This window comes from Podarcis liolepis (genome assembly GCF_965112155.1).
Source record: "Podarcis liolepis genome assembly, chromosome: 10".
Taxonomy (NCBI): domain Eukaryota; kingdom Metazoa; phylum Chordata; class Lepidosauria; order Squamata; family Lacertidae; genus Podarcis; species Podarcis liolepis.
Genome location: NC_139562.1, coordinates 18,047,137 through 18,065,530, shown reverse-complemented (window position 1 = coordinate 18,065,530; position 18,394 = coordinate 18,047,137). Strand labels below are relative to the sequence as shown.

General features: G+C 38.7%; 1 protein-coding gene and 1 long non-coding RNA gene across 18 annotated transcripts in view; one reads left to right on the top strand and one right to left on the bottom strand.

Annotated features, from left to right (window-relative positions):
* LOC310687142 overlaps positions 1-18,394 on the bottom strand; it is a 136,978-nt gene that overhangs the window by 64,478 nt on the left and 54,106 nt on the right. Inside the window, exon 4 of one of the 9 annotated variants that reach the window (XR_014516260.1) lies at positions 319-686. The exons of the other annotated variants lie outside the window; for them this stretch is intronic. This is a non-coding gene — a long non-coding RNA (uncharacterized lncRNA). Of the gene's footprint in view, positions 1-318; positions 687-18,394 lie in introns of those variants that run through there. 9 annotated transcript variants of the gene reach the window in all.
* Positions 1-18,394, top strand: part of CACNA1C (calcium voltage-gated channel subunit alpha1 C) — a gene marked incomplete at its 5' end in the record, with an annotated part of 445,655 nt that overhangs the window by 390,081 nt on the left and 37,180 nt on the right. For all 9 annotated transcript variants that reach the window (XM_083461732.1, XM_083461734.1, XM_083461737.1 and 6 more), the window contains one exon: positions 15,737-15,769. In XM_083461732.1, the coding sequence (XP_083317858.1) occupies positions 15,737-15,769 (33 nt within the window). The remainder of the gene's footprint in view (positions 1-15,736; positions 15,770-18,394) is intronic.

Below are 18,394 nucleotides of genomic sequence, written 5' to 3'. Positions count from 1 at the left end.
TATGCATGTTCAGTTTTTATGCTGAGAACGGTTTATTGGGGAAATTGTTCAGTGTTGCTGTTTTTTTCAAAACAACTGGAGCTATGTGCATTTTGTATACACACTGTTCAAGCACAAATATTTATATTAAGTGCAAAATTCAACATGCTGAGAATCTTGCTTTTAATTTTTTCAAGTCAACTTTCTAACCTTTTAGGGCTTGCAAATGTGTGAGCCTTACCTAGCAACATACCTGGGAGATCTGAGTGAGACTTCCAGTAATCCATGAGTGGGGCAGTCAGTACCCTCTATGGCTGTTTGCCTCACTCCATGGCCATTCAATTATACAAAATAAAAGATGAAAATTTGCTTCTTTCATAACTTATACAGAATTGCAGAATTCAGATTTTTATTTTAGACAAAAATAATATTTTTAGTAAAAGTGAATGCATAACTCTGAAAGATAAATCACTGAAGTGAAGTTTCCCTCACTAACTATAAAATGATTTGGTTTGACACACTAAGGATCTAGCATCTGATCAAATCATTTTGTAATTCAGAATGAGGGACTTGCCACATTAGACTCTTTAAGTCACTATTATTTAATTAACAAACATTAGGTCTGGTTTTCATATGGTGAAGCCATGAGGTGGCTCTTTCCTGTCATGGTGAACCTTTCTTCTAATCTTCCTCCAGCATTTTAAAATCTGATAATTATTATTATTATTATTGTTATTATTACATTAATCATGTATGTATATCTACTGTACTGCATTAGCACCATTTCCTCAAGACCTGGAATTGCAGACTTTATAGTAGGAGGGCACTTTAGAAAACGAAAGCTTTGGCTTATGAAAGAAAAGAGTTATGCAGAGGTGGCTTTAAACTGTAATATATATATTTATAAGAATGCGAGATTTGGTTCTTAGCATCTCCACCTAGCTAGTAAACCAAACCAGCCCTATTTTTAAATCTTTGACAGTTCTAGTTAATGACAATTCTAAATCTAAATGCACTTAAATATAAGAATGTGTGTGCAAATAAGGGCTGACATGTGGTTTGGGAGTTCACATTTCCTCTGTGGAGGAAATCTTATTTATTCTAAACTGTTGGTGATATTAATAATTCGGCACTTATCTGAACAGAAAGTGAAATTTCTTGAGTAGATTCCAAAGTTGTGCTTGGAGTATAACTTTAGATACAGTTATTCTTTAGTACAGATCACTGTATTTAACATTTTACTTTCAAGAATCTTAAGAAACAGACATGACTCTTGAAGAGTGCACCCATAGTTTCTTTAAAAATAATATAAATTGCAGCTTAAAGTATTCTAGTATTTAGGTATTAAACATGTAAATAATATGTTTCAAGAACATGGTTGCAGGCTTTTTTCAGTTTCTGTTTTGTATAGTAGAAAGAAGAGGAGGATATTAGACAGTATCATGTCTACAGCATATTCATGTGGAGTCATTTTGTAATAAAAATGGGACCTTAAGGGGGAGGGTTGTAATAACTATTTTAATTCACATTTGTTAAAATTAACAATTATCTCATTCCAGGAAAGTATTCTATAAGCAAATTAAAGATTTTTTAATTTTTTTAAAGTACATAAAGTAAATCATATTGGCTTCCCTGTAGACTCTTCCCCACATTATGGTTGCAAAATACTGTAATGGTTAGCACTATGCAACAGCAAACCCAGTGTCCTTATCAAATGTGTATATATAATGAAATTTTTATTTTATAGAAATTGCTTGCCTACGTTATTACCACCAAGCATATTCAATATATTTCAGTTTTAGCAAGCAGCCTGAGAGATACTTAGATTTTGAACATGTCCATCGCTACAAGTGTTGATATTCTTGAAAACACAAGTAAAATCAGACGTCTAAGGGACTTTTCCTTTGTTACATACAGCTAAAGTTAGGCCACAGTATGCAACTGGATTACTCTAGAGTAGATATTAGCAGTTTCAATTTATTATTTATTAAATTTATACCCCACTTTTCCTCCCAAATGAGCCCAAGGCGGGGGCGGGAGTGGTAAAACAAGAGACATTAAAAGCAATTTCAGTGCAGATGCAGACTGGGAAATATATCAACTTAAAAGCCTTGTTGAGAGAGGAGGGTCTTCAGTTGACACCAAAAAGACAACAGATAGTACTTGTCTAATATTTAAATAATGGGAATGCCAAATTGAAGGTGCCACAACGCTAAAGGCCCAACTCCTATAATGTATGGCACAGAATGCCTGATAAGATGATGCCTGCAGGAGGATCTCAACTGCAAAGTACAATGATCAGTTGGCTATATAAGGGATATGACAATCTTTCAAGTAACCTGGTCCAAAGGGCAGCTCCATATAGAGGACATTGTAATAATCCAGACTGGAGGTGACCAGTGCATGGATGACAATGCTCAGCATAACAGCAAATAATATTTTCTTTAAAATTAACAGAAGCTGTTGCATAGTTTACATTGAACATTTCAACTATAAATTGACTTAGATTCAGAGGCATGACATATTTTTGTATTTAGGACCTTGTTTAAGAAAAGAACTGTAATAGCTTTATATATCCATATTATCTAGAGAAGAATGTTTCCACTAGACACAAATCTGTTAAACTGTTATACCAGTTTAATGACATCATAACCATGCCATTCAAGCTTTAGATATGTATGCATGAGAAAGTCACAAATACGCTGATATATGGGTTTTTCACATAATATGTGCAAATACATATACCTTGTGAATAATGGAATGACTTATAGAAGGAAACATGTTACTTAAAAATTGGCATAATCTAGAAAAGCCCACAAATAGAATGGGTAGCAAGAATGCAGCTTCTACTCATTCAGTGGGATTTGCAGAGATGATATTAGCACTGAGTTGTGCACTCAGTGTTTGGACAATTTAAGCATGTTTCCCCCCCCCCCCCCACTTTACCCGAAATTTATATTAAGAAAACAATTTTGCTTCAATACTGAAAAAAGATTAATTTTTAGTAATATAAATGAATTAAAATTTGGTAATATTAATACACGTTTACATCCTGTTTTGTTTTGTTTTTTAAGATTTGTAACCAATGAAAACAATGAAGAAAAATGTTCTCCCCACAAAATTTAAATACAAAAATATTTAAAATCATTTAAAGATATTCCACAGGTTAACCTTTGGAATTAACCTTTTTATGAAATACTTCAATATCCAATTTAGAAGTGATGTACAGGAGAAAATAATATTACAGAATGTTAACTATTGAGCAATTTGTCTGGTGGAATGCTCTATCGCAAAAGACCAGGGCCCTGCAGGACTTGACATCTTTTCACAGAGCCTGCAAGACAGATCTGTTCCACCAGGCCTTTTTTCAAGACCTTGTATGTAAGGGGCCCCTCTAACCCTTCTCACCAGCTCATATGAAACCAGCACAAATAGCTGGGTCTGGTGAACACTTAATGTTCCCACCCCATAGTTATAGTTATAATTCGTGGGTTGCCATCGGATTTTATTCTGATTTTAAGCTTTATTCTGATTTCAACCGATTGTTTGATCTTATGTTTTAATGTATTATATATTTGATGTTAGCCACCCTGAGCCCGGTCTTGGCCAGGGAGGGTGGAATATAAATAATTTTTTTATTATTATTAGTGCTAAAAATATGAAAGATTTTAAAAAATCTCTAAGCTGTTGCTATAATGCATAACTCCATTCAGTCATTTTGATATGGAATAACATTCCAGCTTCTGATATAGTTAAGGTACTATGCTAGGATTTAAAGTAGCTGATTAAGGCTGCAATCTTATATCCACTTACTCTTGGTAGCAAGGAAAAACTGATATAAAAGGAAAATTCCTGGAAGCCAAGATCCAAGTTTGGGGCAAGTACTCTTTGGTGAGAGAACCCCAGCAGATATTTAAAATCACTAAATATGCAGCAAAGAGTGGAAATATAGGTTGTTAGACCTTTAAAATATGTCCTCGTGAGCTCCAAAACTTCCATCTTCCCCATCATACAAAAAGACCACATGTTTAATAAGTTTTAAATGGTTTACTTACAAACCCTCCAAAGGTCAGATTCATGTGCTTTTTCATACATCCTTCAGAAAAAGTTGCACAGGCAGTAAAACTTGGCTTAGTTACACTTGTATAGTTCCAAAATTATTGGTATAGGAACACAAGAATGGCTCATGAGAGCCATGCAATCTGAGCTGCCGTAACCAGCTCAAAACCTCTTCACGTGTTGAGCTTCTCTGATAGACTGAGAGAACCTAGTCCCTCCCCAGGTGAACTAAGCATGGCATGACAACTTACTGTATGGTCTTAACCCCTTCATGCATTAATTAGACTTAAGCATGTTTGTTTTATGAGGCTGGTTATCCCACACTTACCTGGGAGTAAGACCCACTAGACTCATAAAGACTTCTGAGTGGATATGTATAAGATTACACTGCTAGTTATATCAAGAACTATGGTTTAACCAGTTTGTGGATCAATATTGCCTGACCCTAAACAGATAGAAAATACATTGTCTTGAAGCAAAAAAATGATTTGAAGGGAATGTGGTGGCTCCTGGTTTTGAAGGGTCCATGGACAATGCACACTCCCTGAGGGCACCTCCCTTAGGGAGTCTACTTCTACACTGCCATTATCATCAGCTCCTACAGCTCCTCTTTCTCAGCACTGCTACTACCAACTTGAAGCAGAGAGCCAATGAACAAACAGGTCATGTCATTTTCTGTTCCTCCATTTCACCACCGCTGCTGCCTAGACTCAAGCAGGCAGTGGTGAAGAGGAGAAGCAATTGTTTCTCAATGGGGCCCCTGCTGAGTTGCAGACCCTGGAAAACTATGCAGCACTTAATTTCTATATCTATTATGCTCTTGGTTGTAAAAGTAAAACATGGCCAATATGACCTGAGAAAAGAGAAAGGACACATGAAACATAGAGACAGGGGATTCAATGCAATTCTATATTGTTTATGTGCAGAAAAATAATCCCTTCCCATTATGATGCCCAATAGTGAAGGACAAACCATCCAGGAGTTGAAAGAACTTTTGTCCCTATCATAATAGTGGCCCCAAATGCAATTACCAGTATTTATTTATTTATGTCATAAATAATCATTATTAGTAGTATTTATTTGTCATGTTTTACACCAAAGTGTTTCAAAGCAACTTACATAATAAAAACAGAAATAACAAAAAACATCAAAACCAAATATAAAAAACAACAACTATAGTGTCAAGCATGCTTTCTGGGGAGAGCATTCTGCAAGCGGAGAGCCGCTGCTGAAAATAATTTCAGTTACACTTAGGGAACAAAATCATTCAACAATTTTGGCATTTAACACCCATCCCCACCACCATAAGCTGCTTTTTCACCTGTGGAGAAAAGATGAAAAACTGCTTGGGGGGTAAATGACCTTCAGCAAAAATGGCTGGAGGAGAAAAGGTTAAGTAGTCATTCTCACACACAGTACTATTCCTCTTTGCAGTATCCTGCAGCTGCTTTTTATTTAAAACAAAAACCAGGAGGCCATTACATCTGCCATGCACTGCCAGCTTGGACCTGAATCATATCCTAATTAAATAAGCAGTAAAAAGACACAGAAAATGAATTAAAAGTTAGGTGTACTACTTTTCAAATAAAAATTAACTGGCAGCAAATTATTTCTTCCTGCCTACCCACATATTTGAACTGAAGCATTTAACTGTGAAACAACTCTGCTACTTGGGGGGCATCTAATCAGCCGTCATGTATAGTTTCTTTTGGATATATAGTTCATTTTCAGACTCAATAAATACTAGGAAGAAAGGTCTTGAGCATATTCAATATTTCAGCTAATCACTGTGTATTTTTGACTTTGGGCTTTTATCACTAAATACTGTGTATTGAAAACAGTGTACCTCAAGGTAGACTGAATAAAAATCTGATTGATACATGGTCTAATCCTGACCTTATCAAATCATATGAAGCAGCCTTATGGATAGGAAGCTGCCTTATACTAAGGCAGACCAACTGTCCATCTAGCTCAGTATTGTTGACACTGACTGGCAGGAACTCTCCAGGGGTTTAGGCAGGAGTCTTTCCAGACCATACTTGGGAATGCTTCAGTTGACATGCAAATAATGTGAACTGCTATAAAGCCTTCCCTAAAAGTCTTTCCCTAAAAGGACCCATAAGTTGTAATACACTAGGAAACTTACCTAGCATATCTGAACTTTGGAAGCTGTGCTAATGTGAAGTACAGTGGTACCTCGGGTTACAGATGCTTCAGGTTACAGACTCTGCTAACCCAGAAATAGTACCTCGGATTAAGAACTTTGCTTCAGGATAAGAACAGAAATCGTGCGGTGGGACAGTGGGAGGCCCCATTAGCGAAAGTGGTGCTTCAGGTTAAGAACAGTTTCAGGTTAAGAACGGACCTCCAGAACAAATTAAGTTCTTAACCCGAGGTACCACTGTACTGAAATGCGTCTACGATGCAGCTAAAGACACTAATTGGAACCCAGTGTCCATCCAAATAAACAGAAGAATCATAGTATGTCTCTTCTTCCTAAGCATATAAACATTGTCTTACCAGGTCAGCCCAGCATACTCTAACAATTGCCAGTCAGATGCACCAAGAAGCTCTCAAATAAGGCATCATGGAAATAGTCATAACCTGATAGTCATTCATAGCACTGGTTAATAAGATCCTGAATACAGTAATTCAGTTTTTACCTATTATGGCTAATGGCCTTCAGAAGAAACCTGGTCTATGTTTCAGTTATCTCCCATGCTGATTACTACAGTCATATTTCAGCTAGTCTTTCATTGTCTCACCTTGGTACACTTCCATCCATCCAGCATGCTCTTCTCTGAAACAAATCCAACCTTTGTCCCGTATGCCCCTTATGCCGGGAACTGCCTCCCAGAATGCCTCTATTATATCTCCTCCCATATTTCCTTCAGGTCGCTCATCAAATTAATATTTTTCTCTGGAGCAACCCCTTACTCTCCATACACTATTATAATTAAGCTGAAGTATGTATAATTGAAAGAATGGCATATACTTTTCCTGTTAGTTTTACTTCTGTTTCCCTCCTCTCACACTGTTGTTTCTCTTGTATCTGTTTTCAGATTTTAAGCCCCTTAGGCCAAGGATTTGTCAAATATATTTTTTGTCATATGCCATGCACATAGATAGTACGTAGAAGCAATTATAATGGCTATGAATTTACCAGTCCTCCATGAATTTATCTACCGGTAATCCTCTTCTGAAGCTATATAAACTAAAGGCCATTGTTTTATGATGAACAATCATTATCATTAGTTAATTATGTGGTTTTCTCTGTTTTTAACCTATTGCCAGAAAACTGAACTAGACAACTCTGGAGTCTAGTAATTTCAGAAAGAAGCATGAATATATCTTCAATCACTTGTCACATCTCTCCACGCCATTCCAGCCTGCCTAGATATGTTTGTTGAAATGGGGTGACCAGAGCAGCACATTGTATTCTTAAGTGGAAATATAATAAGGTTTCTATAATGGCATTGTGATACCTGCTATTTTATTTCCATCTCTTTAGTATTAATTCCTAATCATGATTTTTCCTTAAGTGAATTTTCTACTATGGTCTCAAGAGATCTTTTCACCTCATCAAAACTCAAGGTATGAATGATTTCATTACTGCTTGTAATATGTGATTCTTTCTGTTGAGTGATAGGCCAAGCTTTCTGTAAGCGTCTGCAAAGATATTTAGGATGATCCAAAAAACCAAAGTGGTGCACCAACAAGTACAAAATAACCCCTTTGCAGCACCACAAATCCAACTCAATGGTGTAACGTTGGAAAATGTCAATCACTTCTCCTACCTAGGCAGTTATCTTTCCACAAGGGCCAACATTGATGCTGAAATCCAGCATAACCAGAGCTCTGTGGGTGCGGCTTTCTCCTGATTGAAGTGCAGAGTGTTTGAGGACCGGGACATTCACAGGGAAACCAAAATGCTTGTTTACAAAGCTATTGTACAAGAAAGAAAGAAAGAAAGAAAGAAAGAAAGAAAGAAAGAAAGAAAGAAATTCTTTCTAGGAAATTCTATGCAGATATCAGAATCAAGTATTGCTACACAAAGGGGGTATTATATTCCACTGGTATTGCAGTGCTATGTGTATGCTGCCCTCAAAAACATTCCCAACTATTAACAAATAATTACCAGGTCAATTAAGATAGTAGGCTTAAATTCTTAAAACAATGGAAGATAGCTACTTGAAGTAAAAGCAGTATCTTCTAATAATTTAAAGTCCTGCTACACTCTTCCCATCACCAAATACTGGTCCCTGACCACATGTCAAGAAATGGACATATCTCTCAACACCATAACTCTGCAATCCAAGTTTGGCTTGGCAATATCAACATTGTCATTTATCAGCAGCTAAATATGCTGATATATCACGATGTCTGGAATGTATCTCGGCTGCTTCTTCCTCCCTATCTTAGGGGAGGAATAACCCAAGTCAACAGGGCTGGCCCAAGACATTTTGGTACCTGAGGCAAACCTCAAAAATGGCACCACCACCCCAAGTGAAGATCTACATTGCAAACAGTGTCAGGGGATCAAATCAACCTGATGGTTGATGTGGGAAGTAAAGGCCGTCACAGGGGAGAAAGGGACCAACTCTGGGCTGGTGGACCCAGGAGGGCCCAGAAAGCAGCCCCTGCCATTTCCTCCCTAGGGATGGGAGAAGACCAGCAGTGCCTATTTGCTGAGTGTCCACAGTGGAGGCAGAATTGAGGCAGAGGGCTACTGAGGAGGCAGCAGGACCAGCTGCTAAGGAATACACCACAGCTGTCGCTGCCACCACAGAAGCAACAGCAGGCGGCGATGCATTCCTGTGAGGCTGGATTTGCTCCCACTGTGGCTCCTGCCTGAGGCAGTTGCCTCACTCTGCTTCATGGGTAGACTAGCCCTGCAAATCAGTATGTGACATTGCTGGAAATCATTTGCATAAACAAATTAAAGTATTTGACTTTCCATTATAATTGCCAGCACTTGGAACGGTAAGATTCACTGTAAATATATGCTAGTTCATATACTCAAATGATGTTTGTAACCATCCATTCTATGTCCATTTCTGTGAATTTTAGGAAGCTTTAAAAGCAACAACTGCTGAACTACTTAGCATTATTCCTATGTGCAGTGCTTTTTTCAGCTGGAGCACGCCAGAGCACAGTTCCAGGACCTCTCAGGTGGGCATCATTGTGGGCTGGTGCTGTTTCTTCCCTTTACGTACTTATGAGAAGCGCAAAACGAACAGTTCAAGTCAAAACAGAAGCTGGCCAGCATGTGCAAGTCTATACTTTGTTTTAGATCTATGACTCCACCTAGCTCCTAGCTGCTTCTAGTCATGATTTGTCAAGCTACGGGACGTGGCCAATTCATATTTCATTTTCTTCAATCTGTCTCCTGTGTAGCAGCAGTGGGCTTTCCAGCCAGGCTTCTGCCATTGCATGCACGTGTGTTTGCATAAGGGCCCTTTTGAGCTGCCCTAGCCATCTGCCTGAATCTAAGAGAACAAAGGAGGCAGGGGCACACTTATTTGACCTGCACCAGAACCAGAGGAGACCCCCAAACCAGCTAGGGAGAGATTACCGTAGTGTTTAGTGCTTCCGTGGGTTGTCAACACAGCTGTTGTCAAACTGGCATCTGTTCAGGGCTGCCCTGAGTTGCCTGGCTACTTACTGTAACAACTTCATGGTGAATTCTGGCACCTATTTTTCTTGTGCAGCTTCCTAAAATGCATAGAAATGAACATAGGGTGGCATTCAACAAACCTGTACTCAGAGTAGACCCACTGAAATTAATGGACCTAGTGCAGCCATGTTTCTTAATTTCAATGGGTGTCCTCTATGTTAGTTGAATACCACTCATAGAGTGGATTGTTTCAAACCTAATTGTGTGTATAGGTATATATGTATTCATGGTCAAAATAGCATGAAAAATGTTACTTTATGAGTGTTTTGATGTTTGTATAATATGTGGAATCCACACACCCCTACCTCAATGAGGACCTGTGCATGGAAACAAGTACTTAGCAAACAGCCCCTGACAACTACAACATGTCATCCAGAGGGCTGTTATATACACATGGACCTGGTCAGATCATCACTGCCAATCAGAACAAAAAGAGGAAACAAGGCACAGGATTCATCCCTTCTCCTCTTCCGAGATCAGGGCTGTTGGTAGAATCCTAATCCAGGCTGTTGCGTACACATACAGTTAGACTGGAGCTCTTGTACATATGACCAACCTATTACATACTACATTGTCTGCTATAACTAGAGAACTATCTGTTCTAATAAAAAGGGTTTAATTAGGCATTGCTAATGACAGAAATGACATTTTAGCTTACTGCAAATATAACCCCCTGGAATTGGTTGTATGTCAAGGCCAATCCTCATGTCAAATTTAAATGGTGAACTATTGACAGACTTGCATTCACAGTGCAGTGGGCACATTTGATTCCTTGAGCATTTATACTGGTATGTTTGCTGTTATTCATTTTTCATGCCATTTTTTATTGTGTTTTATTTCTTGGCCTTTATTTGTTTATTTTTCTCTATCTCCTCCCTTAACTGTAGCGATTCTGCTCTTCTTCCTCTATAAATAGCAATTCACAGTCAAGATCCGTCCAGTAATCTTGACTAATACTGCAAATATATACCATTTACACGGAGATATTGATTTAAGCCATTTTGATTCTGGTGTATCTTTTTGCTGAAATTGCAAGGCACAGGTTTAAGAACATAAGAGTTTTCTGGATCAAGCCAATGGCCCATCTAGGCCAGCATTCTTTTCTCCCCCATGGCCCCCATAAGCACAACCTGAGCACAAGAGCACCCTCCCCTCCTGTGGTTTCTAGCAACTGATTACTGCTTCCAACCATGGAGGCAGAGCTAGTAGCCACTGGTAATCCTATCCTTCATGGATTTTTCCAGTCTCCCTTTAAAGCTACCCAAGTTGGTGCTCATCACTACCTCCTGTGGTAGCGAGTTCCATAGTTTAACTATGCACTGCATGAATCTTCCAATATTCAGTTTCACTGGATGTTCATGAGTTCTGGTATTATGAGAAGTGGAGAAAAAAACACTTCTCTATCCACTTTCTCCATGCCATGCCTATTTTTATAAACTTCCATCATGTCACCTCTTACTCACCTTTTCTCTGAACTAAAAGTCTCAAATGCTGCAACCTTTCCTCATAGGGGAGTTCTCCATCCCCTTGATCATATTGGTTGCCCATTGCTGAACTTTCTCCAACTCTATAATATCCTTTTTGGGTGAGGAGACCACTACTGTACACAAAATTCCAAATGGGATTGCATCATAGATATGTATAATGACCTTAGGATATTAGCAGTTTAATTCTGAATTCTCTTCCTAATGATCCCTGGCATGGAGTTTCCCTTTTTCACAGTTGCCACACATTGGGTCAACCTCTTCATCAAGCTATCCACTTGGATGCCAAAGTCTCATTCCTGGTCAGTCACCACCAGTTCAGATCCCATGGGCATATATGTGGAATTAATATTTATTTTGTGCTGCCATGCATCACTTTACACTTGTTTACATTGAATTGTATTTGTCATTTTGCCTCCTATTCGCTCAGTTTGGAAAGGTCTTTTTGGAGCTCTTCATAATCTCTTTTTGTTTGAACGACCCTGAATAATTTTTCAGCATCAGGTCTGCTCACTCTTAACTCTAGATCATTTATGCACAAGTTAAAAAGTGCATGCCCCAGTACAGATCCTCGGAGAACATCTTCTACATCTTTCTATTCAGAGAACTATCCATTTATTATTCTCTGTTCCCTACAACTTAACCAATTTCTAATCTGCATAAGGACCTCTCCTCTTATTACATATTACTTAGGAGACAGAAAGTTTTTTGAAACTCCATCACTATACTACATCAACCAGATCACCTCAATCTATATGCTTGCTGGCATATGCTGCCTTGTGCATCTTTTGGCTACATAAGGATCCACACTCAACTTTGAACTTTGGAAATAGAATGAATGTTGATAAAATGTTCCTATTCTGTTGGTTCTTCTCATCTAGAATTTATCTAGGGTTTGGTTTTTGTCCTTACTTGTATGGTTGATATAAAGGACATTGCCAAAGGGCCTGTTCCATATTAAAATTGGGCAGCTGACTCCTGATGCCATGGTTAAAGAAAAGGCAAATGATAGCCCTTGAGGGATCAGAACCAAGGTTCAGCTCTTAACAAGTATATGACACAAAAATCTGACTCAGCATTAGAATTTAAGACATAAGGCAGGTGTTTTTGCAGCTGCTTTACCTGTGCAGGCAACTTCTTGTTTAAGTGGTACTGAATGCACAGCTAAACGTAGAAGTCCCATAGGTTAATAATTCTTTTTCTGTGACTTCACACTGAGTGCCCTCTTCCTATGATACACCACTCACACAAATAAGGTGGCTACGATAGTGTCAGCACTGACTGTTAGATACATAATCAGATCTCCATTCATAATCATGATTAGAGCCTCTACAAGTGTAGCATCATAATTAGACCTAGAGAGTCAAGACACTGATGGTCAACTGGCTCCAGGAAGACTTAGTGTTTCTGGATTTACAGCATCTAGAGTTTAAGAATCAAAATTCACAATAGTTACAAAGGCTATAGAAAAAAGTCTGAAAGCAACAAGAGGAAGCAGAACTGAAACAGGGAACAAGATACCTTTTAGCCCCAAACCCTGTTGGATATATGTATGCCTGATGAGAAACTACCCTCCCATCAAACCTTAGGTCCTGGGGTAATCAATAAAATAAGGTACAAAAGTATATACCACTTTCCAATAACTGACTTCTAGAAAAAGCAAGTCCTGGATCAGGCTGGGACCTAGAATGGGATAGTGGGTTTCCATTTGTTTTTATTCTGGATTGAAGCTTGTCACATCCACACCATACATTAAAAGCACATGTTCCCCCCCCCCCAATAAAAACCTAGGAGTTATAGTTTACACCCTACAGAGTTACAATTCCTAGCACTGTGATAAACTGCAGTTCCCAGGATTTGGGAAGGAGAGTCGTGTAATTTAAATGTATGGTGTGAATGTGATCCACAATTATATATTTGCAGCAGCAGTGGTCGGTGCTGAAGGTTAGGTGACCATGGTGTTTATCTCCAACCAGGAGAAAATGCAATAACCTACAAATTAATTGGTGGAAATTACTATGCTTGACAAATGGGTCTCCTGAGATCAGTGCTTGAATTTCAGCCTTAACAATATCAGATATGTTTGTGTTTGCAAACATTTCAGGAAATGGCATTCTCATTGACTTTTCTCCTGTACACTTGAACTGATGTCTGTCATACTGTGTTCTGTCAGAGACAAGGATATTGGTCAGCATGAACCTCAAGTGAAGGTATTTTCACTTAGAAGTCCAACTTTAACACTCTCATCAGCAGATGCACAATGTGCAGCCTTTCAATATATTATACTACTGTATTTATTAGTGCTAAGAAATCCTTAACAATTTTTACAAATTCATTCTGTTCACTATAAAAGATGGCTGGTACAGTTTTGAGATATTACTTTTATCTATTCATGCCTCATTGGGAGGACACAATTTTGTACTGCTTGTATAATACAGAATATATGAATATATGATAGATGGAAAGGTTTGTTCTCCCTTTCTTGACATGAATGTAATGAACTTAATATTACAAATAAAATAGCAAATATCACAATGCCTTTATAGAGATCTGGGGTGCATCCCCATTTAGGATACTATATACCATTTGCAACTGTTGTCTCATCTCAAAAAAGATGTGAAGAAATGGAAGATGCACAAAAGGATTTGAAGAGGTGGTAATGGTATGAATGTTTTGTTTTTTAAAGGATCAGACAAATTAATGGAGGATAAATTTAACAATGGCAATTAGCAATGAGAATTTCAGAGGCAATATACTTTTTACTACCAGATGCTTGAGGCAAACGGCAGGAATGGCTACAACCACCATGCCTTGCTTGTGAATTTCCCAGAGACTTCTGACTGGCATATATTCTGAATTTCAGTATTTTTCTAGTTATGCATGGTATTGCTAAAGTGTATTACATCATCCTGTTTCATTTTAGAAACTAGAAGAAAATACTGAAATTCAGAAAATACACACACACACACACACACTAAATGCTATGAAGTTCTGAAAAATAAAGTTAAATAAAATATTAGCAATAATGGTCAAAGGACATACATATCAGAAAGAGAAAAAGATATGAAAAAATGTGTTATAACAATATTTTAATAATCTTAAAACTTTTGCTGAAATCATAAGCTGCTAGACGCAGAATCCAAGAAACCTATCACTAATTGAGGTAATTTTTTCAAGGTTCAGCACATCCCCTCCCCTTTTCAAAAAAGCAGAAATAATTTACTTGTATGGTGTATGCTTTAAGCATAAATGCAATGTCTGTTTAAAATAGTACACAATGCAAACATGTGAAATAGTCTTTGAGTTTTCCTTATAGCATGAACAGCCTATAAGAGTTCCCGAATGTAGTCAGCAGTAACACAAGAGCCAATGCCCTTGCATGGCATATGCTATAATGCAGTTGAGGGAAAATGGATTTGGAATAGTGCTTTTGCAAGTGTGGCTGAAACATGGATCATATCAGCCCCAAACCAGATGCCATAAATGTCATTTGTGGCTTCCCTGCAATTCACTACTTGGTTAATGTCAATAGCCAGTATTGAGCTGATGGAGATCTGGTCAGGAAGTAGTATGATAAAATTAATTTGTTTTTTTACCACCCTGTATCTGCATTGGATTAGCATTCCATCAGCAGAAAACAGCTGCTATATATAAATGTCTACTTTCAGTTTTAGCATTTGGTTAAAGCATGCAAAGGATTGACTCACGGTACAGCCAGACATAAAAAGCATCTGGTTAAATTTCTGTCTCTGTGTTTCTGAAGCAGAACCAGACTCAACAGCATGCATAGAACTTCAGGTTCCATTCCTAGTGTCTCAAATTAAATGTTTAATAAGCAGTAGTTTGGAAAAGACCTGGCTGAGGCCATGGGAGTGCCTAAAAGACAGAGTAGAAGCAATTCTACCTTTGGGCTGGTCACTGGCCTGTCTGTTTAAGACATTTCCATTGTTTCTTAAATCGTTATATAACTATTTCCCTAAAAGTCTGTTTAAATGTATACTTTCTTGTTGCAGCATTGTTTAAGATGTTAACCAACTCTTTTTAGTACTGAATATGAACTCAGTAATAAAGAATAATTTAAAAAGTTGCAATCCTAGCTGTGGGATACTGAGGAGAAAAATGGTGCCACTTACTCTAGAGTAGTAATATTTATATTACTGAACTATTCCAAGTAAATAATTCCAGACTTGCAGTCTGAAGCTACCAGACCTCTTCTCAGTAGATCACAACTTTTTTTTTCTATTGGTCTATAAGCCAACTGATGCAGATTCATACCCTCCATACATTTGGTATGAAAGTGCATTTTGTTGCATTGGCAGTGAGGGGAGCATAATTTCCTTCACCCAGGTTGAATTGGATCCATTACATTCTAGAAAATCAGCATAGTCTCTCTATTGTGCCGTCCTATCTCCCCCTCCCCATTACTCTCCTCCATTGCTGTGGTGTTCTGTTATTCCTGTGTTATCCAAGACATAGCCTATTGGGCCTCTTCGCTGGAGACTTATTACAGTTTATCTCTGTCTGCCTTTCTTTAAAGCCAGCTGAACATACCCAATGCTCTTCCTCTATGGTAAGATCTAACAGAACCCTGCCCCCCTCCCCAGCTGCTTCTGTGACACACTTCTTAATCTCCTAATACACTCCCTATTCTCTCTACCCTGACCATCTAGGTTTCTGTCTCAAAGCTTAGCCTGGTTATCTCTGCATGAAGCCACCATGTTGTGTTTCTGTTTGTTGAGTCTGGTGTTCACATGAGCTGTTGATTATGCTGCACATGATGTGTATTTATTGGGCATCCTTGAGCTTTCCTTTAGTCAAGTTAACTGTTGTCCTACGTTCTAATGAATAATTACCAAGAGAGAATTAGAATCCTTTTCAGATTTTCTGTTTGTTAAGTCATGAGCTCTTTGAGGCAATGGAATTGATTTGCAAAATGAATTGAAACTATGAACAAGGTCCACATTGTTATTTTTGTGTGTGAAAATTACCCATACAATGAACAAATAGCACAAATAGAATAAGATGTGGCAAAGAGAAAGGCACTGTGCATTTGCTCTAGAGTCCAGTCCTGAGTGCCTGATAACATTCTTCAAGCATCTAACCTATCCAGGCTTGAAGTCATTCAGCAACAACCCTCTAGCTCCTGTTATGTAGCCCTGTTCCTGCTATCCACGGAAATGCCGTTTACCTTCCCGCCGGAGCAGTACCTATTTATCTACTCGTAGTTTGTGCTTTCGAACTGCTAGGCTGGCAGGAGTAGGGACCAAGCAACGGGAGCTCATCCCGTTGCAGGGATTCGAACCGCCCACCTTCTGATTGGCAAGCCCTAGGCTTTGTGGTTTAACCCACAGCACCACCCGCGTCCCATTGGCATAAATTTCCTCACTTCTTGGTGAAGCTGGGAATAATGGGACTTTGAGGAAGGGATTGGTAACTCTTAAGAAATAATGGAATTCCTTCCTTCTCTCAGTCCAAATTTCATAATGCTCATTGGGTTTGCTCCACAGATACAGAGTCTTTCCCCTTGGCCTCTATTTTCTTAATTCTGCAAGTAGGATATGTTGAGCAAAACAAGCCAACAGTGTTGTTTAGGGCACCCGCTTGGAATCTCAGCTGAATTGTCTGCCCTTGAACAACAAATACTCCCCTCTCCCACTGGCTGTAACAGAAGTGTTTTCATGCAGAATCAACTCTAGAAAGTGTCAAAACTAACTACTGCTATGCAGGCCACAAGCCTACTGAAAACAAATGCTGTCAAGGCCAAATGGACTTGACAGTAAAGCATGAATTATGGTTATAGCATCTTAACAATACCTTATTTTAATAGAAAAGGTTGCAGGTATTTTATGTAAACTAAATTATTCAAAGAGAGAACTTTGTTCTATGTCTTGGGTGTTGGTGTACACACACACACACACACACACACACACACACCCCAAAAGTGCTAATTTTGAGCTCTTAACAGGAAATCAAAGGGGTCTGTTCTCTCCTGGTATACACAGTGGTGAGTAAGATCAGATTGGGGTGTGTGTGTTTTTGGGGGGTGATCTGCACTGTTTCCTGGTTATGTACTTCTTCATTATTTGGCATCAAATTCTTTGCTCTGCAGCAGTGGAAGAGAATGTGGGCACAATATGTACTCAGAAGGGGAAATGTTATTTCCTCCCACAGCATCAGGCAGTGCTTCCACAGCACATCTAGTAGAAGAGCAGAAGAGTTTCTTAGGGCACTAAAGGAAACAACCCTTTGTTGTTCTACTTAGCATGGTTTGGGAGCTTCGTTTCCCACCACACCCACCAGCAGTCTGCCTGGCAGGGAGTCTTCTCACAAAAGCCAAGGCAAACTAGTTGACCCCACTTGTTCAGGAAACTCTTGCCTTGGCATAACATAAGTGCAGAACAAGGAATGTTCAAGCTAGTCACATTCCCCTTGGGGAATTGGGTGGGGGAGATGAATACTGAGGGATAAGGCAGGAGCTGTGAGAACAGAAAAGGCCAGTTAGGGGGGGATATCTAATTTAAACTCTAGGGACTGTTAAACAGTAGCAGTCAGGCTAAATAACTGCTTTATCAGAGCAAGGCACAGGCTATGGGAAATACCTAGGGGTCATGAGAAATATAACTGAGAACAGTGAGAACAGTGAGCATGTAGTACAAAGCTATTTTTTAAAAAATCAAGAAATGGGAAGATCATCAGATCCTGAAGAAATCATTCTAGCTTAGCTTGGTTTTGCAGGCCTATTTGAAAGGGATTCCCCATTCAGAAGGAAACTTTGGAATTGCTGTTGTTCCTCAAATAACATGAATTAAGTATATATTGGGTAAAGTTTCAGTAAACCTTGGCATCTTTAAGGTTAACATTTTTCCTGCAGGAGAAAATTCATGGGAAAACACATGTGGATATTATATTGCTTTCCAGTATAATTCATGCATCTGCTCTCATGAGTATTTCTTCAAGGAATATAAATTTCATCAGAACTGACCATTAAACCCCTCATCTCAACGTAGCACTGTCTGCATCTTGCTATTTTGCTGTTGCTTACAACTGAAGACTGATCAGCTACCTCCTTTTTTGGTGGGCTGCTTTCTCCTCCTTCTTCCATGGGGTCTGTCACAAGGGAAGCAAAGTAAAGCACACTGTTCTGCAGATGTTGTGCTGGCTGGGCCGTAGCAATTAGGTTTCCGTTAACTGCATG